The sequence below is a fragment of the Aspergillus ruber genome (assembly GCF_000600275.1).
Source record: "Aspergillus ruber CBS 135680 unplaced genomic scaffold scaffold00070, whole genome shotgun sequence".
Lineage (NCBI taxonomy): Eukaryota > Fungi > Ascomycota > Eurotiomycetes > Eurotiales > Aspergillaceae > Aspergillus > Aspergillus ruber.
The window spans coordinates 1-24,813 of NW_024467366.1; the positions used below are offsets into that span (position 1 = coordinate 1).

At 45.3% G+C, this 24,813-nt stretch overlaps 11 protein-coding genes across 11 annotated transcripts; 5 read left to right on the forward strand and 6 right to left on the reverse strand.

The window, feature by feature from the left end:
* Positions 1-159: 159 nt before the first annotated feature.
* On the reverse strand, positions 160-1,775 carry EURHEDRAFT_421615 (uncharacterized protein; the record flags this gene model as incomplete). The annotated part of the gene is made up of 7 exons (XM_040783347.1): positions 160-302; positions 355-570; positions 627-803; positions 865-1,045; positions 1,091-1,287; positions 1,344-1,565; positions 1,625-1,775. Coding segments are annotated over 7 exons (1,287 nt in total), but the record flags the coding sequence as incomplete, so codon positions are not given.
* On the reverse strand, positions 1,683-2,775 carry EURHEDRAFT_348141 (uncharacterized protein). The gene is made up of 5 exons (XM_040778425.1): positions 2,714-2,775; positions 2,553-2,647; positions 2,313-2,492; positions 2,020-2,261; positions 1,683-1,826 (listed from the first exon to the last, which is right to left on the reverse strand). Exons 2-5 carry the CDS (start codon positions 2,565-2,567, stop codon positions 1,739-1,741), a joined length of 525 nt encoding a protein of 174 aa, XP_040633704.1. The 5' UTR covers positions 2,568-2,647; positions 2,714-2,775; the 3' UTR covers positions 1,683-1,738.
* On the reverse strand, positions 2,734-3,376 carry EURHEDRAFT_417851 (uncharacterized protein). Its single transcript, XM_040783296.1, has one exon. The coding sequence runs from the start codon at positions 3,317-3,319 to the stop codon at positions 2,918-2,920; it is 402 nt and encodes a 133-aa protein (XP_040633705.1). The 5' UTR covers positions 3,320-3,376; the 3' UTR covers positions 2,734-2,917.
* A 1,017-nt stretch (positions 3,377-4,393) lies between these two features.
* EURHEDRAFT_434803 (uncharacterized protein) lies at positions 4,394-4,728 on the forward strand (the record flags this gene model as incomplete). Its single annotated transcript, XM_040783437.1, has 2 exons — positions 4,394-4,459; positions 4,510-4,728. Coding segments are annotated over 2 exons (285 nt in total), but the record flags the coding sequence as incomplete, so codon positions are not given.
* Positions 4,729-6,346: 1,618 nt separating this feature from the next.
* Positions 6,347-6,994, forward strand: EURHEDRAFT_417854 (uncharacterized protein). Its single transcript, XM_040783297.1, has one exon. The coding sequence runs from the start codon at positions 6,513-6,515 to the stop codon at positions 6,822-6,824; it is 312 nt and encodes a 103-aa protein (XP_040633707.1). The 5' UTR covers positions 6,347-6,512; the 3' UTR covers positions 6,825-6,994.
* Positions 6,995-7,904: 910 nt separating this feature from the next.
* On the reverse strand, positions 7,905-9,437 carry EURHEDRAFT_553256 (uncharacterized protein; the record flags this gene model as incomplete). The annotated part of the gene is made up of 2 exons (XM_040787570.1): positions 8,518-9,437; positions 7,905-8,307 (listed from the first exon to the last, which is right to left on the reverse strand). Exons 1-2 carry the CDS (start codon positions 9,327-9,329, stop codon positions 7,905-7,907), a joined length of 1,215 nt encoding a protein of 404 aa, XP_040633708.1. The 5' UTR covers positions 9,330-9,437.
* A 476-nt stretch (positions 9,438-9,913) lies between these two features.
* Positions 9,914-17,066, reverse strand: EURHEDRAFT_468177 (putative AAA family ATPase; the record flags this gene model as incomplete). The annotated part of the gene is made up of 6 exons (XM_040785240.1): positions 9,914-11,193; positions 11,243-12,007; positions 12,054-12,953; positions 13,000-13,751; positions 13,797-15,567; positions 15,611-17,066. 6 exons carry the CDS (start codon positions 17,064-17,066, stop codon positions 9,914-9,916), a joined length of 6,924 nt encoding a protein of 2,307 aa, XP_040633709.1.
* Positions 17,067-17,090: 24 nt separating this feature from the next.
* On the forward strand, positions 17,091-17,940 carry EURHEDRAFT_417856 (uncharacterized protein). Its single transcript, XM_040783298.1, has one exon. The coding sequence runs from the start codon at positions 17,406-17,408 to the stop codon at positions 17,901-17,903; it is 498 nt and encodes a 165-aa protein (XP_040633710.1). The 5' UTR covers positions 17,091-17,405; the 3' UTR covers positions 17,904-17,940.
* A 335-nt stretch (positions 17,941-18,275) lies between these two features.
* Positions 18,276-20,135, reverse strand: EURHEDRAFT_417859 (uncharacterized protein). The gene is made up of 2 exons (XM_040783299.1): positions 19,246-20,135; positions 18,276-19,195 (listed from the first exon to the last, which is right to left on the reverse strand). The coding sequence occupies exons 1-2, from the start codon at positions 19,875-19,877 to the stop codon at positions 18,745-18,747; spliced, it is 1,083 nt and encodes a 360-aa protein (XP_040633711.1). The 5' UTR covers positions 19,878-20,135; the 3' UTR covers positions 18,276-18,744.
* A 1,700-nt stretch (positions 20,136-21,835) lies between these two features.
* Positions 21,836-22,150, forward strand: EURHEDRAFT_382345 (uncharacterized protein; the record flags this gene model as incomplete). Its single annotated transcript, XM_040779524.1, has 1 exon — positions 21,836-22,150. One exon carries the CDS (start codon positions 21,836-21,838, stop codon positions 22,148-22,150), a length of 315 nt encoding a protein of 104 aa, XP_040633712.1.
* Positions 22,151-22,344: 194 nt separating this feature from the next.
* EURHEDRAFT_407239 (uncharacterized protein) lies at positions 22,345-22,665 on the forward strand (the record flags this gene model as incomplete). The annotated part of the gene is made up of 1 exon (XM_040780508.1): positions 22,345-22,665. One exon carries the CDS (start codon positions 22,345-22,347, stop codon positions 22,663-22,665), a length of 321 nt encoding a protein of 106 aa, XP_040633713.1.
* Between the last annotated feature and the right edge of the window lie 2,148 nt (positions 22,666-24,813).

The window sequence follows — 24,813 nt, forward strand, 5'->3', positions numbered from 1 at the left end:
ATATATCTATCATTGCCAAGACATATATCGTCACGTGATTTGAAGTGCGACATTTATCTGATCCCTGTATTGTCCTGTATTCACCATCAAATGTCGTCCAATGATTCTGCCCTGACTCCCCGCTTGATCACGTGAGGCTGATGTGTTTAGGTCTGTAACAGACTGCTCCACTGCATTTGTATGATTCCGCAACTTATTGAAGTAGAAGGAGTCAATCTTTGAGCAGGCCTGATTTAAGCCTGCTTTGATAACAGCACTCTTTTTCTGCATGGCCCATTGACCAACCTCAGGCTGTTCATACTCTAAGAAGCAGTTAGCAAGCACATAACAACTGCTTGGAAAGTCATTCCATACTGATTAATAAGTCAATTAAGTCATCATAATCCTTCTCAGACTCACACTTCAACAGGCTCATCATACGACTCCATAAATCAGACCCATAGTTTTGGGTACCAATTACTTTCAAGATTGTCCGCTGAAAATGCACCCGGCAAAACAAGACTACACATTGGAGCTGCCAGGTAACACCATGGTGATTGGGATCCAGCTCTGAGAGATACTGACCCAGGCCTAATCAGTCAGAGACTACTTTGCAAGTAGTTGCTAGGTGATTGCAGAGTACTGACCTGTGTACTGCTTGCTGTCCATATCAAGGATAATACCATAGATCCCTGCATCATGAAGATGGTTGAAAAGAACTAGTTTGCCAGAGACTTTCTGAATGAGTGCAAAGGCACGCTTGAAAAGAAGATAATAACCTTCTGTAGTGTCCATACTAGTAAAGACTCGTAGCAAGGTAATAACTGGACCAACCAGTTAGCAGTCACTTGCCAGGTAGCTGTTAAGTAGTTGGAAAGTACTTACTTTTGCACTGATCAGTAAGAAATGTAGCAAATAAGACCTCATTAAGGTTTTTTGCTCGGATACGCTTATAAGACATATCAACCTCAAAGGATTTCAGGCTTGACAACAGCTGTATCTGGTCTGGATAGCCACATAGAACCATGGTACCTTGGGTATCATGATGATACTCTTGGATATATTCCTAAGCAGTTAGCAAGTACTAGATAGTTACTTACAAAGCACGTACATTTAGTCCTTGGTCAGTATTCTTTAAGAAAATCAGACCATTGATATCCTGGCCACTAGGATAAGAAAGGAAACGTTGCTTCTGGATCATGGCAGCAATCTTATCCTTATTAGCAAAGCTTGGATGAAGCTCTGCTAGAGTAGAGGCACCATGTTCCCGGCAAAATGCTTCAAGCTGTGGATTTCGGAGGAATTGGGCTAACTGGTTAGCAACTAGTTCCCAAGTACTGGCGAGCTACCTGCCAAGCACTTACATGTTGTCATTGTAGGGTCCCCTATACTAACAACCATATTGGCAATCCCTTTCATGATTGCTTTTGGGGATTTCGATGGTGGAGGAGGTGGATGTTCATGTACACCATGGGAAGTAAATAAGATATATGGGCATTGCCGTACATCAACAGGAACTAGTGCATTAAAGACAACATTGCATGATGTATGCCTCAATCGCCCAGATCCCTGTGGATGGTCTTTGTCTATTAATTGGCTGATAAGTAATTGGCAGGCAGCTGGAAGGTAGTTAGCAAGTACTTACGACAGTACTTCCGTCGTGAAGATAATGGTTCAAAAATACCGCATTCCTCCTCTGGCGGTATGAGATCCTTATTGAAAAGATCTTCTAGAAACTTCAAATCAAGAGTTGTGAAGTTCATAATACTTCCTCGGTGGTGTTTTGTTTGGAAAAGACCAGTATCATTGACACACCCAATATAAGGAGTATAACTCCCATCAACATTCTAATCAGTTAGCAACTGACTTTCAAGCGCTTGATAAGTACTTGCCATCCGCTGATGATACCGAAAAACTGGTTTGCATGTTGGTAGGTTCTCCAGGCATGCATTACCAGTCTGAAAATACCTAATTTTCCCTCGGTAGAAGCTTGAAATGCTTAATAAGTACTTGTCAAGTGGTTCAGGAGCACTTGCTTACCTATAGGCATTCCGTGTAGCTGGTTCAGCTTCAGCAAGCTGGATATCTTGCTGATATTTTCGAATTTGATCCCAAATATTATCGTCTGCAGACGTATGATGATACGATGCAATATATGAATTTAGGTATTCACATGCAAAGATTCCGGAGCATGTCCAGGTCCATTTTTTTACTTGAGAGTTCAAAAATGGACAGTATACAGGCCGCTTCTGGCCCCATTTGAGTTTTTTTGCATATTGAACCTAGGATGAAGTGGTTAGCAAGTACTTGTCAAGTGGTTGGTAATCACTTACATCATGGACTAGTTTTTCCATCTCTTCCTGTGAGCGATTCCCAACTGCTACTACATAAGTGTATCCATATATATGAGATACTGGATACTCAGGGAGATCCTGTATATACTCAATATGAAGCGAAGTAAGGGAGTTGTTGCCTTTGGCCTGGGTAAGGGGAACAGGTAGTATTGTCGGAGCCTATAAGTATTTAGTAACTGCTCGCCAACTACTTCCCAAGTACTTGGAAAATCATCTTACCTCCTCCTGCTGCATAGCTTCACTATCCTCACCTGCTTCTATGACTATTGGAGCAGAAGCAGTTGCTAAGCGGTTATCTTGCTGACTTGGCTCCTCTACTGTAGTAGTTGAACTTGAGATAAGGAGCTCATTAGGATCCGCAAGCTCAGTCGAGTCCATACCAGCAACCAGTTAATTAGCAGTCGGCAAGTAGTTGGTGTTCTCAAATTTCTGCATCATGCGGAGAGGAGAATAGAATGTTAAGTTTCGATTCAATACAATACCTAACGAAATATCTCGCTTGGGCCGTTCCTGCTTAATAAAAGGTCTTGGCGTCACGTGCTCGGGGTGTACCTCGCTTGGGTTGTTCGCGCACCTCGGGTGAGCTATGTCCACAGGTCCATGAGCGTAGTTGTTTCTGTAACATGATTTGTCAAAACTGTCTCCAACATCTTGCTTGTAGTCGTCACTTTTAACCGGTCCTCCTGTGCAAAACGTCGAACACCGCACTTGAATGCCTCAGAAAGCTTTGCAATGAAACGTTCATCAATGGCTCGATTACGTTCATTATGTGAGAGAGCACGAATATCCACCACAACACTCCCGAGGTATGCACTGTCAAGCTGGGTGACCATGCGATCATCATGGATGAGCTTCTGGAGCGGTCCACCATTTTCAGATTGCTCGTTAACCTGAGGAACCTCAGGAGCAGAGTCAACATCCTCAGCACCTTTCCTGGCTTTGCTCGTGCTGGCAGGGGTTTTTGATTGTTTTTTTGGCGGCGCCATGGCGGCGAGCAATTTAACCGTGGGGAGAACAGGTCTCAGCGGTGTTTACTAACTTTTCATAAAACAGCCGATTTCTGAAAAACCTGATTAAAGAAAGGAAGATGGTTTCTTAGCATGGTGAGAATTTTGCGGAGTGATATTTATGCCCACGCCTCTTTTGTCTATTCACTAACCAGAGGAATGAAATAAAAAGCCAGCTTTACAAGTTTTATCTTCTCTTGCTTCACTGAAAGACACTCCGTAGGTTTTATATTCTTTGTGGTGATCTAGAATATAATTGGCGGATTTAAATTATATAATGCCCGGAGGCAATGTACTCTGTGGTTGCGACCGGAGGACACCCATAGAAGAGAAGTAGTTGTAACCGGAATGCTACGTAAAACCTGTGAGACTGACCATCTCGCATTCCTCCTGTATTAGTTCCTTTCTTTTAAAAAAAACTCTAGACATATATCAATATCGCATTGTATAATGATGTCTTTCACCGTGGTGAGATTGCTGTTGCGCGGAGTATACATGTGAATTGCATCAGCGCTATATATGTATATATCTCAAGCTATATACTCTTCAATACAGCATTCAACAGAACAACTTCTTAGGCTTGCAATGCTTCGGAGTTGCTATTATTTTATGGATAGATATAAGTGTCTATATGATTCCAGAGGGATTCCTTCATGATAATTATGTATATTGAGACCGCTGCAACGATATTCTACTTACAACTTCGCATGAGGATGTATGTCGACATGGTAAATGTGCTGTAATTATACATGGCTGTGTAAACTATCAAGTGATCGCGTCTCAAATACAAAAAATACCGAAAACTCGGGGCGGACTGGGGACCCCGCCCCGTTAACTGCCCCAAACTAACCATGGTTGGAATAGTGCGATATCCAATCGACGGATTGGGTATAGCACGGACAGTCTTGGGGTTTTGGGGCAAAACCCGCCCCAACCCGCCGGGGTTTCGGGGTGGGCAGGGCCATGGCACAACCCGCCCCAAAGCCCGCTGGGGCGGGGCATTACTTGCCAAAGCCCACCCCGCCCCGCCCCGAGTGACACTCTAACCATGGTGTCATTGTTGATATGGGGGTTCGGGCGTGCTACGAAGCAGAAATTGATCTGGATGCCTACTATAAGGTTTGTTTTCTCTCCAAATATTACCACTACTTCTATTGACAATTTGCCAGGTTGCTATGAAAACCTTTGTCGATAATGTCTGTCGCCAAGTTATCGAGAGGCACATTCTTGCTAAGCTTTCAAATGTATTCAATCCGATGACGGTCAGTAGCTATTCAGATGAAGATCTACTCTGCTTGGCTGCCGAGTCATCTAAGCTTAGCAAACGTCGGGTTGAGGCAAGTCAACTACAAGAGGCATTAGAAGACAGCCTTCGTGAATTGCGTTGATTTAACTTGTGTTTATTGCTCTGGTGGGGTTTTTTTCCAATCTCGGTTTTCCCCCTCCGTTACGCGAATGCGGGAGCGACTTCGTATCAGTTCTCTAAATTTCCAGTCTGTTTTAAGATCAATGTACTTGTGGAATTTCAATATTATACACATTGATTACCATTCAAGGATTAAGAATCAAAATACATTTTTGCTAAAGCCAGTTTACCCTGCCCTAGCAAGAATAATGAGTTGAATCATTCTATACACTCACGTGTGGGGAACCCAATCCAGAACTGCTTCTTTCGGGCCGGAAAGAAAAAAGAAAAAAAAAATTCTCAGAGCATTTGGTGGCAGAAAATCCCAATCGGGTTACCGCCTTCCCACCTCCGCTCGCCTCGCTATTACGTGGAATTTCAAACATTCCAGCATAACCACACAAGAGGCAATGTGGGCTTCCTCTATGTTGTGCTTCCCAGTCAGCCGTAGCTCCCGTCTTGACATCCTGCTTGATTAGGTCAATTGATCCCTTGCTCCGGATATAATTATTTCCCATTATAATGATGGTCCGAATCTGGATGTTTCTCATCGTTTTAGGGCTCGTCGCGCGCGTCTTCCAGTATATAATTATTGTTCGAATAGATAGTTGCTACATTGGTAACGCCATTTTATGACTGGACCGGTCTTAGAATGTATCAAATATAGCCCTTCCACATCCCCAGTCGGATTCAAATATCCCTTTGCTCATGAATACAACATCCCCCCTGCCTTGAAACCGGCACCGGGAGCGTCATCAAGTTTTTTTCATAGTTTTATAATCCAAAGGATCAATTCCAAATTTATCCGCAGTGGCTAGATCTAATCAGCAGTCTTTCCAATCTAGTGTGGGGGGGGGGCCCGAATCTTTCCGGTCCCACTGGGCCCCACAAAGCTCTTTGTCCTGGACTCCTGAATCCTGATATCCACAGTCTACAGAAGGAACTTTCTCTCCGCGCGCCCCGAGTAGAGTTTCCTTGTCTATCACAGTTGTTACAAAGTACCGTGCCTAGATAGCGGGTCCAGTTCCCAAATGGTGACGGCAAGTGATGGTTCTTGGCATTGCCGTATAATGGTACTTCCGTATTTCTTGGAAAGGAATCCAACACAAACAAGCCAAAACACAAGCAATACTGCTGCTGCATCCCTTTCTTGCCACTTTAGTCCCGATTGGGGAACCATAAGGCATTCCTCTGTTCTTTATGCTGTTAAGAACTATCATGACCAGTGACCAAACTTTAATGAGAGAGAACACACCAGTCAAAGTCAACAGAGTTCTAACAGTTATCTTATAGTAATAAAAAGCGTCTAGCCTGAACCATGGTGTACCATTCGAAATAGAAACAGTCCATTGATTGGCTGAAAGCAGATCGGAGAATATGCCTGAGTCGTTTTCTTTGTTGTGATGTCGTTATCAAGTATAATGACTACTTATAGCTTTTGTTGGCGTGATAATGCTATATAAAGCTATCCCAATCACTTAGTCTACCTGCTTGTCATATATCTCATATCAGTTTTTAAGGAATAAGAAGCCTCATTTTTTCTCTTACTTCGCTATCCCTTTCCTTTCCCAGTTTCGCAATCTTTCAGCTAAACTGAATTGCTATGTCTGAATATAAACGTAACTCCCATATGAACCCATATCCGGGTGTGGGAAAAAACGGGTGAGTTCAGTCCTGGCAAATGCACATCATGCCAACTGACAAGCATTTGTTTATGTTTATGATGGCTAATGCAAGAGTAGTGAGGCTGAGAATGAGTGTCCTTCAATGGCGGGGAAGCATTCAGCGATCGACAGGCTTCTTACAGACATTAAGGACCTCTTGGCCATAGTTGAACTTTCTTCCACTGTCAATAACATGGCATCTACCATTGAAAGCCTACGTGTGAAAGTGGACAGCATGTCTCTGGCGGTCGACAGCCTTAATGCAAAAGCTGATCAGGTTGCCACTACTATTGGCAACCTTTCTGAGAAAATGGATAAAATTGTCACCACGGTGGAAGTTTTGAGACTGGCGCTTCAACGAGAGAGCTACTTCCAAGACGGCCAAGGACCATTCGTTAAATCGCCCATGTGGTAGCCAAACTGGGCTTCAGCATTTATTAGTCAATTATATATTTCATGTAACCTGAATGCGAAATGAATTGTACTTGGACAAGCTACATACCCACAAAACACGGCAAACAGATACCATACGGGAGGAATCAAATTTATACTCTGAATATTACGCATGCTATTCTATATCTCCAGACTCTATTCCATGTTCCATACCGTACAGCCTTACACCGACGTTAGAGTGCATGAAGCTGCTTCCACGGGTAGGATCCATTTTGGTCTTACCGTCTCGGTTATGAGACGGCGGCGATTGAATCAGAAATGAACATAGAGACGCGCGATGCAATAGTCGCAAGCTTCGACAAGGACATGACTGGATCGAAATGGCGGGTGCTGGAGCTATCGGCTAAGATTTCAATCGGTACTTATTATAATATAACTATATAAGGAAAGTTTGGAAGTTTCGTGATGTTGTTGGGCTCTAGGTCTTTGTCGATAAGAGCCTATGGTCAGGAAGACCGATGAGTCTGCCTGAGAAGCAGACAATGATGCAGCCCAACTCTGGTTACTGTTTACTGTACTATATGGTAAGGAACTATGCCATTACTAAAGATGTCCGATCGGACAGCCTTTCATATACAAAAAGCCCAATCATTCCTGCGAATAACATATCGATTACAGGCATGGCCTGTGATTTACATCAGGCGTGCTTTTGATGAGAGCCTGGCATAAAAGAAAAAAAAAAAAAAAGGTAACTGCTAAACAAAAGGCAAAACAGCAGAACAAGGACCTACGCGATGAGTACTTCCATTGCATAATTTGCCATTTAGGCCTTGTTTTGCCTTCCAGGGTCATTCGTCTCCCCTTCGCATGATCCAGTCAGCTAAAAGCGCACAGATTTGGCGATATCTAGCCCGTTTATTTTCAGGGGAGATGATTTTTCAACAGATCTAAATGGAATATGGGTTAGCGTATCACAATGGAGTGCATGGCTACCACTACAGGAGAAAATTCGTTACATACTACTTCTAGATGGCCTCATACATAACCGGTCTTATGTTTTACTCCCGAGCATCCTATCTAGTATGGTAAATTGTATGTTCCATCAAGCACATGCATTGACGCTCAGTCTTCGCCTATGTTCCCTCTCAACATGTTCACGAATTTCCATTGACATCTGATTGAACTGGTCTCGCATTGCCTGTCTGTCGACCATGCTTTGCTCGATGTCCACATTCTTACAAATTAGTCGGTATGTATACGTAACCGCATTGCGCTGGTCGATCCGTCGAATGCGAGCCATTGCTTGACTCTCCTCCAAGTGAAGCCATTCAGGCCCCATCAACACAAGGCGAAATGCTCGTACGCAAGTGTATCCGACTCCAATCAATGAGAATGTACTTACGATTGTGTCGGGGCTCAGTGTCTGCATCTGTCCATCTGGGGTAGTAATGGGTGTGTCTGTGTTAAATGAGTCAATTAGTTGCTGTCTTTGAAGAGTTGTCATTCTTGACGTAAGCACTGCAGTGCGATGTCCCTTTGCCTGCAGCCACTAGTACAGACACTGATTAGTTTCTATTGAGTGTATCTTTGCATAACTTCTGGATGATAGACATACCTTATTTGTAAGTTGCACAGTCACTGGGAGTTATGACAGTATGAGAAGTTTCTCTGGTCTGTTATTGCAGTCAAGGCTGCCTCGCATCTTTTCAAGCAACTGACCAAGCCATTTAATTTTAGGGCTGAATCGGGCGAGTGAGTTCATGTCAATTGTATCATATATGTACGCGCTATTGCCGTTCATTTCATTCTCTGTGAGGCGAAGATTATGTTCACACATCAGCTCACACAAGCCCGGGAACACTGTCAGCTGTTGCACCTGATGGGCACGCTCAAGGAATTGCTGCGGTCGTAGCGCCGGCACATTTCTCTTGCATCCGCCCCTTCTCCAGCTAAGGAGCTGTTTGCGATATAAATCTTTTGCCTCCGCTAGTGCCTGTTTCTCCAATGCCTGAATGCTCTTGATATGCTCTGCATCGAGTGACAGATGAACATCCGAATGTCTGTTCGGGGGTAGTTCCACTATGGGTCGATCAAGCCAAAGACTTTCTGTCACACGACGGATCATGAGCCTCAACATAATAGATCCAAATTTGGATGCAGCGGACTCCAAGAATCTGTCCGCATGAACAGTCCGATTGCTGCTTTTATTCAAAATTGTAGTTACCCGACTGGACAATTCTTTGAACTTTTCAGGCAGAGCAAGTGAGAGCGTTTCATTGTTCTCCCAGTTCTCGACAACACGAGCATTTAACCAGTGAGCCACATCAGCTGGACCCCTTCTCGAAGGGCGTTCCTGAAAGCAGCCATGTGCTAGGTGCGCTTGTCTGGTTGTGGGCAATCTCCTCAAACAGTCGCACTGTTTGGTTCCTGCTTTTATCATTATGGGATTCATCTCGCACAAGAGCCCTCCATGTTGGAGGGGTACCAAGAGTATTGTTGACTCCCTGTCCTTTGACCTGCGTTGCATAGGATCTTGGTGCAGTCACAAGAACAAATTTGGTTGCGTTGTAATGGTTAACATATATATAGTTATATGTAGTAGATGTTGAGAATTTAAGGGAAGCATTAGCCCAACATACATACTTCCGACATTATAGAATCTCATGTGCGGATGTAGGATAATGGCTCATACTTGGCGCTAAAATCCACTCGGCACAGTTCTGGCTATCTGTATATTTACACTGTCACGCCCACAATCCTTCGTTGCTGGTGTTGCTGCCTTGTCTGCAATGAGCAATGACTGGCTTGACTCTTTATCGGTTATCCCTGTGGGCCGGGTCACCACCCTTATCTGAACTGGTCAACCCCATATTACGTCCAAAAAGGAGTTGAGCATCCCGACTCCCAGTATCTCCACCTGCGGGGAGTTCCGGCGTGTTCCCAGCATAGTGACTCAGCGAATCATCGCCCTACCCTAGGTGGGTGTGGGAGGGAGCCTTGCGTCGCAGCCACTACTGTAAAACCCCGTTATAAGCTAATAAGTAGTTTTTGTACTCAGGAACAGCTTGATTTACTCTAATTGACCTGGCTATCAAAACCTACAATTATATCCTAAATGCCCAACTGACCATCCGATACATAATGGGATCCTCCAGCACATCGATATCCCCTAGCCTGCTTGATCCAACGGAATCCCTGAACACAGACCCCTATCTCGCGAAGTTTCTTCTGTGCTTGCTGTTCCTTTTTGCGCTGTGTCTCCATTTCTACCTTTTTCTTTCGGAGCTTTCTCAGTTCCTCTTCTTTGGCCCGTCTTTCAAGTTCCCGTTGGAGCCGCTCTTGTTCATGTTGTTGTTTAGTGCCTTCATCCTTTTTTACCTCATTCTCGTCCTCTTCATTCCCACACTTTGCGTCTCTTTCAAGTTGTTGTTCTTGTTTGAGGAGGTCCCGGTATGCCCCTTCCTGTTTGATCGCTGTTTGCTTGTCCTGGATAAGTTGGTTCCATACTTCATCCGTAACGCAGGCATCTCGATTTTTGATCGCTTGAAATTTTTCTGTTTGACTGGGCTCTTCCAATTCCGATGGACGTTGTGGAAGGTGTGTTTTAGCGTTGGTGTCGGTTTCCGTATTACTGGAGGCAGGATTTAGACTGAGATCTGCCGGTGCAGCCGGTATTTTAACAGCCTTTGAAGGATTGTAGTGAAGTCGATGTTTGCGTTCTTTAATCATGCAGTCCAACTCTGTCAATATACCACCCTCGGTAATGACCACGTTACCAGTGACAAGAGCTCGGACGGCCTTCCCAAATATTGACTTGGCCAATGTATTGATATCCCGTCCGTTTGACCAATTGGGAAGGCCAGTTAATGTCGAGAATCGAGATTGCAAGTCGCGTGAAAAGTCACTTGTAGGCCCCTCAAGGCAACTGATGTCCATTACTGTTCTCTTCTGTAACAACTCATCTCGCCGTGTTTGAAAGACTGTTCTCAGCAGTTTGAGACACGCATCCGGATTAAGTCCATCAAACTCAATGGAGTCAGGGAATCGACTCGTTAACCCGGGATTGATGTCAGTAAGTCGGTTAATGTCAGTATCGTATCCCGCCAGGATGATAATTAGCTTGCCGGCAAATTTGGGTTTCGTGATACAATCCACAATTTCATCCATTGCTTCTTTGGCGAACTTGCCATCTGCCAGACGATATGCTTCGTCAATAAGGAGAACCTTTCCCAACGCCTTCTCAAGTAGCTCCTGAGTCTTTGGGCCTGTGTGCCCGATATATTGTCCAACAAGGTCTGTAGCAGAGCTTTCAATAACTTCGTCTGAGCCCAAGATGCCCATATCGTAGTATACCTTGCCCATCTTCCTTGCGGTCGTCGTTTTGCCAGTTCCTATAATATTATAAGTATCTTGATATTTTACATTGGCAGTGGAAAATACCTGGAGGTCCACGAAACAAAAAATTGAACGGGACTTGCTCTCGAGGATCCAGGTCCAGCACTTTCATCCCCTTGACAGTCTGGCAGTATCCCTCCATTTGTGCGATGATTTTTTCACACCCAACACTGCCCGCGAACAAACCTGCAATGTTCATCTCAGCTCTTTGTCCACGATCATAATCTGGATCAAAGTCTTCAGGCACAAAAATGGATGCAGTGGGTGATGCAATGCCCGCACTCAAACGCTGCTGATGGCTAAGTTTGGCCTTGTTCAAAAGATTATCAATTTCACCAGCATTGCCAAAATGAGGGCGATTTCGAGCTCTCTCTAGACATTCCAATGCGACTTTTCTACCGTCGGTTGTCGTGTCGAAACCTTGCTTCCTCAACTTCAGATCCAGGATGCGGCCGAGTTCATCTCCAGTGAAGTCGTCAAATGTGAATGCAGAGTCCATTGGGAAACGCCGACTCAAACCTGGATTAACATTCTGAAACATCTCCTCCATTTGGTCTTGATATCCAAGCAGAAGAACACAGCGATCCTCTCCAGGCGTACTCTGGACCTCCGCAACGATGGTGTCCACTACTGCGGTTTTGAATTGATTGGTCTGCGTTCCTATCTTATCGCGAGTGCCTCCCCCGAATAGACCGTACGCCTCGTCAATGACCAGGACCTTGCCGACCGTTGATGCCAGGATACCTTTGGTATTCTTTTCAGACTCTCCAATGAATCTGCCAACAAAGTCTGCAGGATTCTTCACAATCACTAAATATACGTTAACTTGATACTTTATTCTGGGGGGTACACATACACTCTCCATTTGACAACATGCCAATATCAACCAGGATCTGCCCATACAGTTTGGCCACGCTGGTCTTCCCTGTGCCTGGGGAGCCCAGAAATATCCGATTCAAACTATAATCGACAGGTGGTTCTTCCTTCAGTTCTCGATGATAGTTGTATTGGAGGCTGCTTAACAGTGACTTGACTGTTCTCTTGACAGAATCCAACCCAATCATCGTTTGCAGTTCTTGCCATGCAGAAGAGCTCTGCAGAGCCTGTGAAGGCTCTGGTCCGACGAGGTCTTCCTTTGTCAACAACAAATCATCCACGACGTTCTGCACCCTCCTCGCGCTTTTGAGTCGGGTTGCTTGTCGATCATAAATTCTGGAGCATATGTTCTCCACAGCGCGTGCATTGGCAAATCCTTCTCGCCCACGTCCACGCCCAACTCTGCGTGATACAATTCGACTATATAGACCGTCTGTCCCAGCTTCGACTTTCATTTTCCCCTTGTAAGTCTTATTTAGCCTGTACTCGAATATTTGACGGAGCTCCTCATCCTCGTAGTCATTGAACTTGAACTCATTTGGAAAGCGACTGCGTAGGCCAGGGTTATGCTGAAGAAGCTTTTCCATATGGGTTCGATAGCCAGCCAAGATGACAGCCATTTTCCCCGTTTGGTTTTCAACCTCTGCAAGAAGGTAGTCAATGGCCTGTTTACCATGAGACTGGCTTTCTGTAAGCTGATAAGCCTCGTCAATGAACAAAACGCCGCCGCCACTGTTGAGAATGTTGTTGATTCTCTTTTGACATCCTGAAACGCCTTCATTGGCGAGCTCTGACCCTGTAGTTTCGACAAAGCAACTTCCTGGCAGGACCCCGACCGAGCCAAGGAAGTTAGCATAGATGCGTGCAACCGTCGTTTTGCCTGATCTCGTCAGTGAAGTCACATGGGTAGTCAGGCTCGTACATACCAGTTCCTGGATTGCCTATTAAGACTGACCCAAACCGTTCATTCTTGAGATTAACTCCCTGTCTGATAGCGGTGTCGACTCGGGCCTTGATTGTGAGAAACTTGGCCTTGACCTCTTCCAGCCCAACCATTTGCATCAACGAATCAATGTCATCGCTCTGTGCACCTTGGAATCTCTTTTGGTAATCCCAGTCATCTTGAGCGGGAGACGTCTGTGGTTGTTGCTTTGTAGGCTCGTTCGTCGGCTTGACTGTTACACTTCGGCTTGCGGTAGGCTGCGATACATTGTTTTTATTGGCATGAATGGGTGATGTTTCAACAGTCGGAGCTGAAGAAGTGATAATACTGTTCACTCGAATCTCAGAGGATGTTGGAGGGGATCTCAAATTGGCAAGATCATAGTGATGCTGTTGCAGCGTTCTTTCTCGCTGTTCATCATCCTGTTTATCCTGCTGCAGACGTCTCTCATGTGCAATTTCGTCTTGCAACTCGTTCAGCCTTTGACTATATTCCTTTTGCTTTCTCTCCCGTTCAGCCTCAAGCTTCATGTCTCTCTTTTTCTTAGCTTCTTTGAGTCGATCTTCCTCGTTACAAGGTCCACATGTACCATCAATCTTGAAGCAGTAACGAGTTTTCCGATGACCACGAGAACAGACCCATTCTGCTATCTCCGAGCATTCCATCTTGGAGTGATCCGACAGTTGATGGCATTTGTAGGGGCAGGTATGAATACCACATCTCAATTTGATACCGCTGTTCTGTGTTAGCGCTATATTTCATAGAAAGGAAATGACTGACCAAGGAAGTGGACATCCACCATCTGGACATTCCGTATCAAAATCTTCTATTTTTTGAAGTATAGCTGTTCTGTTAGGATGCTGTTCACACTTTACTGGTAGACCATCGTATAAGTGTCTCTTCGCCGTGAGGCTTTTAATGAATGGTGCCCAAAGTCCTTTCCCCTTTTTGCTGGTAGTGAAGGTATTCGCATTCCCAACCATGATTAGAATATCTCGAGCGCGAGATAACAGCACATTCAACCTCTGAGGAGCTGCCATAAATCCGATATCGCCTTTTTTGTTGCTTCGAGTCAGGGTCGCAATGACGATTTCACTTTCCTCGCCCTGAAAATTGTCGATAGTTGACAGTCGGATGGGACGTTTGCAATGATTGGCGCTTGACTGTGACAACAATCCAGCCCTAACCAGATCATATGAATCAAGATCATTGAGAACTGGGTCGTTCTCCTTCTCCTCCTGCAGACGGTCTCGAAGAAGTTTCAGTTGTCCGAGGTACGGAGTCAGAACCACGAGTTTGTCTGTTCCATAACCCTGTTGCCCAAGATATCGGACAACCTTCAGGACGAGTTCCACTTCAAAGGTATTGTGTTTACTACCCTTTGACCCCTCGTCGCGACGGTCCGATACCTTTGGAAAGTTGGTTTCAGGGTGTTCGTGGTTGATGAAGATGACCCGATCTTGAAGACCCCGTGGCGCCAGACGGCCGAGTGTTTTTGGGGCATCCTCCAGTTCAGGATACGTCAGATCTCTGACCAAAGAGGAGATCTCAGGACACATTCTATGTTGTTTGGCTAGGGTTGAATGAGGATATCCTACCAGGACGAGGCGCTCAAACAGTGAACGGTTGAGATCATATCCATTTCCCTTCTCCACTGAAAGAGCGTAGTTGTTGATCTTCGGTCGCAGTTGTTGATGGTCACCAATGAGGATAAGGTGTTTCGTCTTTGGTCCTAAAGCAGTGAGAACGTGCGATTCGAGGATCTCACCGGCTTCTTCGAGAAGCACGATGCCAGGGGAGGTAGCTTGAAGATCTTGGTAATACATCGCTGCCGCAGTGGTGGTGCAGCCGATGATACGTTTGTCCTGGAGAATCGACGATGTCCGCTTGTTCCACACTTTATCCAGATTCTCCTGACACTTATCAATACGGCGAGTATATTCCTGGACGTTGGATACCTTTTCTTCCAAGATACTGTGCGTCCACTCACGGATGCGCGCCTGTCGGGTCTCATAATTCATCGCCCATATTGGTTGTGATTCCGTAGTGACTTCAAACGGCGCCAACTTCCCTGTCGACCATATGTCGTAGAGATATGTTGAATCGACGCTCCTTTGATTTTCACCAACCATTGTCATGCCATCTTCCAGTTCTGGGGGAAGGAACGCCTCGTAGAATCTCTCGTCTTCAAACTCCAGGTACTCCAGGACAGTCCGAGGACTCAATTTAAACTGCTGATATTCCGAAAATGCCTGGGAAAGAAGGTTTTCCTTGATACTACGTGCCTCACTTTCGTACTTATTGATCACATCCCATGTCGATCGAGCATGGCGGTACGAACTCCTCTGCTCAGATAGACTGAGAGGCGCTGTGCGCGGTGTATTCTTCGAACCCAGTCTGACAATGGACGAGGAGCTTATACCAATGTCAAGAAGATCTTCCAGGAACTGATCCAATGCATGGTTTGTATAGCACATTACAAGGATCTTTTCATCACTGCGATCGTAGAAGAGTTTCGCCAGGAGAGCCCCAATGAATGATTTCCCCGTTCCTAATAAGTTAGAAATAGAAAAGAAGCATGCGAGGATACGTACCAGGAGGGCCTTGAATGAGGCTGAGTCTTTGCGACAATCCCGAAACGAAAGATTCAAGTTGAGACGGATCAAGATTGATTGGCTTTTGCGTTCCAATGACGTTTTGGATGTTGTAGTTTCCTGCTGTCTGGATACTCTGGATGACAGTGTCAGGAATGAGATTGGAAGGCACTGCGGTGTCGCCCTGCTTGAACTCAACCAACTCTCGAGATAGTGGCACGTCTGTTCTATCCTGAAGGCATCTCAATATTGGTTCATACGCGAAAATTGGAGCGTCAACCAGGAGGAACCGAATATTGTGATAGACCTTGAATGATATCAGGGTTTTTTTCATTGCACCGTCACCCAGAATACGCAATACGATCACCGGGGGACTAGATGCCAGTTTATCTTCATTCCGATCGAGGGTCGCAAAAGCAATGATCTCCTCGTTGCGCATCAAACATCCAAAAGAGTTATGCCTGAGATAATTTCTGTTTTTCTTGAGAAAAACCTTTCGATCTTCCGAGGTTCGACTCGAAAGTGCATCCAGTCCTTGTTCACATGAGATGGCCAGTGAGCAAGAACGAATCCGTTTATTATCGCCACAGAGAATGTTGACAATTGATAGTTTCGCCAGTAAGGTAGCAAAGCGTTGTCCCTTCTTCTTTCCCAGTGCAATCTGGATATCATCACGGAGTTCGGATAACATGTCCTCTCGCATGAGACGGAACTGATTGTCAAGATGAGTGGCGATGCGATTGTCGTGTGGCATGGCTGATATCTCGTCCATCCGACGATAGAATGGCTGTGCCGTTGACATAAACTCATCACTGGTCGGATAAATGGCGATACATCGAAAGTCTGAAAAGTCGTTGTCATGGCGGCCACCGGGCGCAACATCGGGGTCGACGGGGGCGTTGCTAGATCTAACTGTCAGAATATGTTGGATCCGGCACCCTAAAGAGCGGATATTAGAAGATGGTGAGAGGAAGAGTGACCCATCATCGATCACTCTTTGGGCATCATTGCTGATATCAATCTGGGCTAAGGAAGGTAGAGACAGAAGCTCAGCCAGCATCCAGGAAAAGGCATGAATGGACGATTCTGTCAATTCTCTTGCCATAAAAGCAGCCATGAAGGCGTTCCATATTGTTTTTGGCTCAGCAAGAATGAGCAAAAGATCCTGGAGAAACTGGCCGTTGCAGAGCTTTTTCACCACAGGATCGGCCAGATAGTGGATAAAGGGGGCCGTGGTTTCGTTGAGAAAAAACGGAGTGACATTAAATCTCAGTCCAACCTGGAGGGCATCGCAAGCTGTTGGACTGGCAATAATGCGTTCGATACAGGATGTCTTATTAGGCTGCTCGTAGATAGCTTCTAGCAAACGTTTAATCTTGTCAATGTCAGTGATTTGTTTCTTTCCCTGAATGACCAGGTTGAAGAACTTGGAGAGTCGGTCGGTGCGAGTATCCATGATCATGAATATATGAAATGGAGGGGAAGACAGAAGATAATGTTGGGTAGTAGGTTATAAGAGATTTGGCGATATGTCGCAGCATGTGATCAGACAAGGCTGCTCTACCCCTCCATGAGACAATCGCGAAGGGCCAATGATGTGTCTATGTACGTCTTTATCTCTGCAGTGTGCCGCATTCACGATGCCAATTCAACAACAAAGTACACCTTGCGGCCTGAACCAGTACTTTTGCTTCTCTCTCAAGCAAACAAACCTCACCCCCCCGGTAGAGCTTTATTTATTCTTGAATAACCGCATCATCTATGCTTCCAATGCTTCCAACTTTCGAACAAAGCCATGAGTGAGACAACCCATATTTTTGATCCACAGGGGGAAGTCATCATAATTCTGCAACGCCAAGACCATGTATTTGCACCCTGGAATGAATGTGCAGAATGTGAACCAGTTGACCCTCATGCCGAAGTGGGTGGAATCAACATGAGCAACGATGTTGCAACTGATGAAAGCCATGAAGGAGTTGGAAGAAGGAAGAGGAAAGGGGGGGAAAAGAAAATCTGGTCTGGACCTGGTAAGCCTAACTTACCACTGCCGAGCCACCTTCTGAAGAACTACCTGTCGAAGAACCGCCTGTCGAAGAACCGCCTGTCGAAGGATCACCTGCTGAGCAACCTGTTGCATTTGACGAACAACTTGAAGTATGCTCAAATTCTACCCTTGGTAACCGGTCAGAAAATGCTTTTGATAGACACGACAAAGCTACCATGCAGACATTTGGAAACGAGGAACATGTGGAAGAGGATTGCTTTCGCATCCAGGTATCAGCAAAGCACTTGATATTGTCCTCACCTGTGTTCAATAAAACATTTACTGGGTGTTGGAAAGAAGGCTTTCATTTGCTCAGAAAGGGGTCAGTGGAGATCACTACACTTGGATGCAGAAACAGTGTCACCCTAACGATCATTTTCTTTTGTTCTCGAACCATATGCCAAGAATGCACTTAACCTCTTGTCATAATCCCGAGAACTTCTATTTTAGGAGAGCGTATCGTATGATTATTACATGTTTCAGCTATAAAGTCATTCTCGAAATCGCCTTGACAAATATATACTGAGAATTTCACTTATGGATCCACCGCCAAGATCTTAGCGCAGATTATCTATCGAGCGGCGCGTTAAATTGCGTAGTAAAGTGCGTTTTATATATTAGTCTCTGATTTCGCAATATTGCCTATCCGTACGAAAAGATTATAAAATCTCATAGGATCTTGTCGTGAGTATGAGAACTGCAATCCTTCCTTCGTACTATGTTATGTAGCTTCTTTATTGCGGAGATCCTGGGGCTATTCTAGGAGTTCGCTTACGGCCAACTAGTTCATTCTTTGAACTATACATCCTAGGGGCCTTGTATAGTTATATAGCTTAATGCGACAAGCGCTCTTGATGGGTTTGCAGACTAAATTGTTACTTATTTCTTCCCCCCACATGTGTTTGCAATATCTCCTAATTGAAATCACTTTCCCACCTAAGTAGTCTAGGAAGAGCCTCATGCGTCAGGGCATTGCAAGAACACCCATCCTATTGTCCATAATGCAGTGTCGATCTCCGTCAGCACAAGACAGCACATATATCTCGTAAGACACGCTTTCCTTGCCCGCCTTGTCCGTGATATTATTGGCCTAGTCTTCATGGACTTTCTGCCTAGGTATCCCAAGAATGAGTTGCAGTTGTAAAAAGGACTGCATAAAAGATCCAGCAAAAAGTGACATCGCACTCCATGATGCTGACGCAAGAAGATAAAGCGGAACTGCAGCAATAGTCAAGCAGAAACTTAAGATTGCTAACGTCCAAGATTGTATCCAGGCAGCACGATCAGGTCGAAAATTTTTGATTATCGGCCAGAGTGCGGTAAATATCCCAAGGAGTTGAATTGGAGCAGATGCCAAAAGCTGAAGAAAATTCGAATCTGTTGCTCTTCCTGGATTATTCTCTGCATGATCCCAAGCGAAATAAGCGGGAATAGCTGAAAGGGTGCATATAACAGGCACAAGAAAAGCAAGAGCGGATCTTGCCTTTGGCTGTTCAATGCTAGTAATCCGTGGACTATTTGAAGGGCCGTTTGGTATTTTCCTGCTTGCTGGTTACATGGTGTAGCTTAGAAAGGGGGTATAAAGACGTACTCCTGACCAGCATCATTTGGGAAACCTAGTGGCTTGTGCTCAATACCCAAATATTCACGGCCTTCTTCTGTATTCTCGTGCATTTTTTGCAATTGCTCTTTGAGAAACTTAATATGCTTTTGAAGACATCCACTCGCGGCTGCCTTTTCGACATGCATGCATAGGGTTTCTGATATGTCCACTATATCACGCAACTCTTTATAAGCTGAGTCCTGAGCGCAATAATGTGTTTCATCAAAAAATTGAAAGTTCTGCACTTCTTCTTCTTCCCTGGCCGTCTCACAAGCGGCAATCCGCATATGTATCGCATCACGGTACCAATCGCTCTTGATAGGCTTGGAGACTATCCGATCAAGGTCCTCGCTAGAGAGATTCTTCGCGTACTTGGTGACACGTATTTTGAATGGAAGCGACTCAGGGGAACCGTCACGGGTAATTTTGTCCAGATCGTCTTTAATAAACTGCTGAAATGTTTGCAAGTCCTCGTAGGTTCCGTGCGTTCGCAGTGTTTCCAAAATCGAAAAACGTAGCCTAAGCAAAGTAGATGCCGTTCCCTCCAGAATTCTTTCGTCTTCGGATACTTCTAAAGGATACTTTCGACGTCTGTGCAATAGATTCTGAGGTTCGCACATCTTGGGCCTTGTAAAAAGTACCTAGACACGAGATTCTTGAAAAAAGCGATTTGAAAGAACTGAGAAATGAAGGGGCAATGCCGGGCGGGGAAGGAAGAATGCCCCGCTAAACGTGGACAGTTGATTAGCACTAAGGCCTTGGCAGTGGGCCAAGAGAAAAGTTACAGAGTGTATATTGGTCAAGGCGATTTCGAGAATGACTGTACAAGCGGTTTCTTAATGCGACATTCCTCTAACCCACCAAAAATGATTCTCGCGAACGATCATATCCATCGTCAAGATGGCCCCCCGACTTCCACCATCCACTAGGGAGATGACCTACGGTATGATAGTGAGCAACGAGCTCACTGCATCACAAATGGCTAAGGCTGCCGACTGTCACAAACGAACAATCAAAAGGCATCGCTCCAACGTGCGATTGTTTGGCAGTGTGATGGCACCCCCAAATAAAAGTGGACGGCCACGAAGCCTTACTCCACTTATGGTCCAAGTTCTTTGTGATCATTTAGTTGAAAAGCCTCATTTTTATCTTGATGAGATGGCAGTTTTTCTATGGGACGAGTTTGAGGTATTGGTAGCACTGAGGTCATTGGGTACATAGCAACCAAAGAGGGCCCGGGGAGCCCCGGATTCTTATAAGTCTGAGCGGACCCGAGCCCTCAAGTCAAGCGCGCTTTATAGATGTAAATAGGTATCAAAAACTGCCACTTCCTTTTCTTCTTCACTTCCTTCTCTATCTGCACTTCTCCCCGCTGCGCTACCCCAATTCTCAGTGAAAAGGGGCGCCGGTGCCAATAGACACAGGCGGGGAACGCGTGAGGAATACGCGTATTCTTCACTTCTCTATCTGTGCGGATCCCCGCTGCGCTACCCCCAATCCTTAGTGAAAAAGGGGCGCCGGTGTCAACAGACGCGGGCAGGGAACGCGTCAGGAACACGCGTTTTCTTGGCGCGTGTTCTACCTCTGTTCCATACGTTGGCTGGGATGCCGACATGGGCTGCTGCAATCCTAGCTACCAATTGGCCACTGGTAGCGCTGGTAAGTAGCAGTATGCTAATGAAAAACATCCGAATGAGGAACAAGCTGTTAGCAGAGGTCTATATCTAGGTTTTACAATCATGGCACCTAGGCCGGGACCCTGAAAATGCCAAGCTCCGACTAATAGCAGCAGCTTATATCTAGGCTTTTATAACCATGGCACCTAGGCCGAAGCTCTGAAAATGCCTAGCATCGGGAATCATTAGCATAATCCATGCAAGGGATTTAAAATATATGTCATGTGGCTTATGTCTAAGCTAGCACCAATTCGGGGAATGGTTTTGAAAGCTATCCGATTAGGACACCCGGGGTAGCATTATGCTACTGGTTAGTTTCTATACTATGTATGGAGGCAAGACCATGACGGCCCATAGGTAGGCTGGGATGCCGATATGGGCAGCCGGAAGGCTAGCTACTAATCAACCTAGTAGCTAGGTGGGCGGCAGCGGGTTAATGAGAAACATCAGAATGAGGAACAAGCTGTTAGCAGCGGTCTATATCTAGGCTTTAGAATAATGGCGCCTAGGCCGGGACCCTGAAAATGCCAAGCTCCAACTAATAGCAGCAGCTTATATCTAGGCTTTATAATCATGGCGCCTAGGCCGAAGCTCTGGAAGATGCCTAGCATCTGGAATTATTAATACTGGCTTGACAGGACAGACGCGGTGGTCGGTTAATATAGGTGCTATATAAATGTATGTTAGCTTAAGGTGTATCGGCATTAGCAGTAGCTTATATCTAGGTTTTATAATAGTGGCACCTAGGCCGAAGCTCCGAAAATGCAATGTGCCGCAGAAAAACTGGCAGCTCAATCCAACAGCTGCAGTTGCTCGCAAGCACTTGGCAAGCCGGTATTTTCAACTGAAGTCAGGACACGCCGCCATTGGAGTATACCTACATCAGATCAAGGCCCAAGAGGATGCAACCTGCAGAGATTGTGGCTTATCAAGGGAACCATCTTCTTTTTGAATGCTGGAAATGGCGACAGCAACGAAACAAGCTCTACAGGGATCTGGAGCTGGATGGGGTTATGAGACCCACTGCTGCAGAGGAGCACCCGCAGGGACGACTTCTGGGAGAGCCCAGAGCTACCAAGGCGCTGCTACAATTCCTAGCCAGTACCAGTGTAGCTCTACCCCGAGCACACCTACGGCGGACGGCAGAAAGAGCCCAAAAGGACGATGAACGGGGACTGGAAGCATTGGAGGAGGCGATCAGAACAGGAGAAGGGTAGCAGGGAGGGTAGCCTAAGCTGAATCCCAGCTTAGGCCGGTACGAATGAGACACTATGATATCGACGCATTAAAGTTTGAATGGCAGAGCAGAAATGAGACGTTGGAAGCCCAGTTCAAAGCTGTTCAAACAAGAATTTTTCTGGATTCTCTTAACTACTTGTCAGCCATAAAATATGAACATGCTGTGAAAAATATGTTGGAATTTATTCGAAGTGGTGCAAATAATTATCGCATTAACTTTGTTATGAATGTGCTTCCGCTACTATTGGACAATCCTACTTCGAACCCTACTCATCAACATCCGACCGCCAAAGACCAGCGCACGACTCAGACGCCAGACAGACACAAAAAACGTGCCCCGAAATCAAAAGCTCAACCATCGAACACCAAAACTCGAAAGAGTGTGCGCATCCAAGAACGCCTAGAACGCCTTCAGAAGGATTCGGAAAGGCCTACATCACCCCCGCAGAGTCGCCGTCAGAACAGAAAGAGACAAGTTCGCCGGAGATCATGATTACAGAGACCGCCATAACACCGCGCAATGCCTTTTACTCCCCTTGTTATATATATATGCGTGTGTGCATTCAATCGAGCGATGGGGATTATGGTCGCAAAACATCACGTTGGACAAAATCATGAATTCAGGTCCCCCTGGATAAATTGATTATGCGATTTTGCACGAAACCGTTGGTATCAGAAATATACCGTTGATCAAATCTCTCTTCCCATGCTACGATCACCCCCGCGCACCTTTCAACAGAAGCTAGACTGTTGTCTGCCGTATTATAGCGGGTCGCAAATCACAGATCGTGCAATTGCAACAAAGCCCTTCTGTCTACATGTCTACGAAAACTGCGCCCGACTAAGTCCATTTTGGTCCAATTAAGATAAGCTCAAACAGCTTTTCAGTAACTCATTTTGCCCGAGAGCTTGAGAAAACCCCTCAATCCCTCTGCTGATGAGAATGTCAGGCAGAAAATAATGAATATCTGTCAGTGAACCACCAAATTCGTTGAGGTTTCTCGCTATTATATATGGCTTTCTAATCACTAATATTAGTCTTGCTTTATTTGCTTGCTATTGAAGATGCATGTTGGTCTGTACAATATTATTGCTAGTTTTTCATGAAAATCGATTCCCATTATTCCTATGTAGCTACAGGATCTTGAGACAGCATTTAAACATTGATTGGATCCTCCTCAGTCCCCTCAATTTCCTCTTGCTGAAGTTGTTTGAGGTGTTCGATGGCAATATCTCGATACTCGATCAGATCACTGATGGCATGCTGGAGGAGCTGAGGATTGTCGAGAATATCATCAGTAAAAGGCCATGGAAGGACGTGGTTGTTATTGTTGATGTAGGTGTTTGTTATTCCAATGGAGGGAGAACGAGGATTGACGATCTCGACAGAGGCGCTGCGTCCTTTTGCCATGGTCAATTAACATCCCATTCCAATCCTGTCTTATTGTTATCTCTTACCGGCCATGATAGTCGTTGCTAGCGTGCCAGGTAGGTGCAATTTGGATAGTCTTAAAGAGTTGCGATGTGGCTGGAAGGAAGTTGCCTATTCCGAGTCTACAGAGCAAAGGTGACCTCTTCCAATGGGCTTTATCATTCACCAAAATGGTGCCAACCAACGGCATGGACAAGAATACGACAATATCTTCGTTGCATTCACCATGTAAATTTGTCCTAGGTGGAAAATCATATATAAAACAAAGGCCTTATCAGACTTGAGTGCCCCCAACGATGCCCCCAGATTGAGTACTATTTCACACCATATGTTGCTTTCTTTGAGTCTAGTTCATAGCATTCTAGACACGGCTGTGATTCTGAAGCATTAGTTCTTGTGGATTTGGGCAAAATCCTACGCCTTGTTCGCGAGATTCTTTCTGATTCAGCCGAAGATGGCTACATTTCCAGTTTATACAATGCCATTACGAAATCTAAGACTCGGTAAAACAGAATATTTGAGCTATCACCCGTATACACTAGCGGTAGAGCACAAAATATAACTCAAGTGAGCATTGGTTGTCAGTGTATCCTGCTTCATTGGTCCAATTCGCTGGATGCTGTACTGGGCTTCTGTGAGGTCTGTACGGAGTTCAACAGGAAGTGAGCAAAACGAGTGTTGAACATTTAGAAGAGAAAATTTCATTGCAGCCTGGCATATCAAATAGTTGGATAAACAGAAAATAAGGCATATGATGCTACAGGATCACACTCATGAATTACCTGGCACATTTCTATCCTGAGCCCCATCAAGAGATTCGCTGATAAGTTTATCATATTTGTTCAATGTATCCTAGTTACTCTTTTCAAATAGGGGTGTGGGGTATAAACGCCTAATTGAAAGAGACAACCATGAAAATTATAAATCAGTTTTCGACACTGCAGTAGACCTCGCCCAGACCCTCATGAGGGTCCAAAGGTTGGACCCTCCACCCGACCCTCGCGAGGGGCGGGTATAACACTCGCGACCCTCACCCGACCCTCGACCCTCGCCAGACCTCGTGTGGGTGACCCTCAAGGACCCTCGTCGACCCTCATTTTCATAAAAATTCCCACGCTTTACCCGATTTGGATGCATAAAAATGATGATTAATCTTAATACAGACCTGTTATTTACACCGTAACACATTACTCCTGTTCTGCTACTTCG

Excerpts from the sequence above, each read along its gene's own strand:
- EURHEDRAFT_417856 (XM_040783298.1), top strand. The coding sequence starts at position 17,406 with ATGAGTGAGACAACCCATATTTTTGATCCACAGGGGGAAGTCATCATA.
- EURHEDRAFT_348141 (XM_040778425.1), bottom strand. Across the intron at positions 2,262-2,312 it reads TGGAAAAACTAGTCCATGAT|GTTCAATATGCAAAAAAACT; the intron begins GTAAGTGATTAC and ends ACTTCATCCTAG. Across the intron at positions 1,827-2,019 it reads GCTACACGGAATGCCTATAG|AATGTTGATGGGAGTTATAC; the intron begins GTAAGCAAGTGC and ends CTAACTGATTAG.
- EURHEDRAFT_417859 (XM_040783299.1), bottom strand. The coding sequence starts at position 19,877 with ATGTGCGAACCTCAGAATCTATTGCACAGACGTCGAAAGTATCCTTTA. Across the intron at positions 19,196-19,245 it reads CCAAATGATGCTGGTCAGGA|GAAAATACCAAACGGCCCTT; the intron begins GTACGTCTTTAT and ends ACCAGCAAGCAG.
- EURHEDRAFT_417851 (XM_040783296.1), bottom strand. The coding sequence starts at position 3,319 with ATGGCGCCGCCAAAAAAACAATCAAAAACCCCTGCCAGCACGAGCAAA.
- EURHEDRAFT_417854 (XM_040783297.1), top strand. The coding sequence starts at position 6,513 with ATGGCGGGGAAGCATTCAGCGATCGACAGGCTTCTTACAGACATTAAG.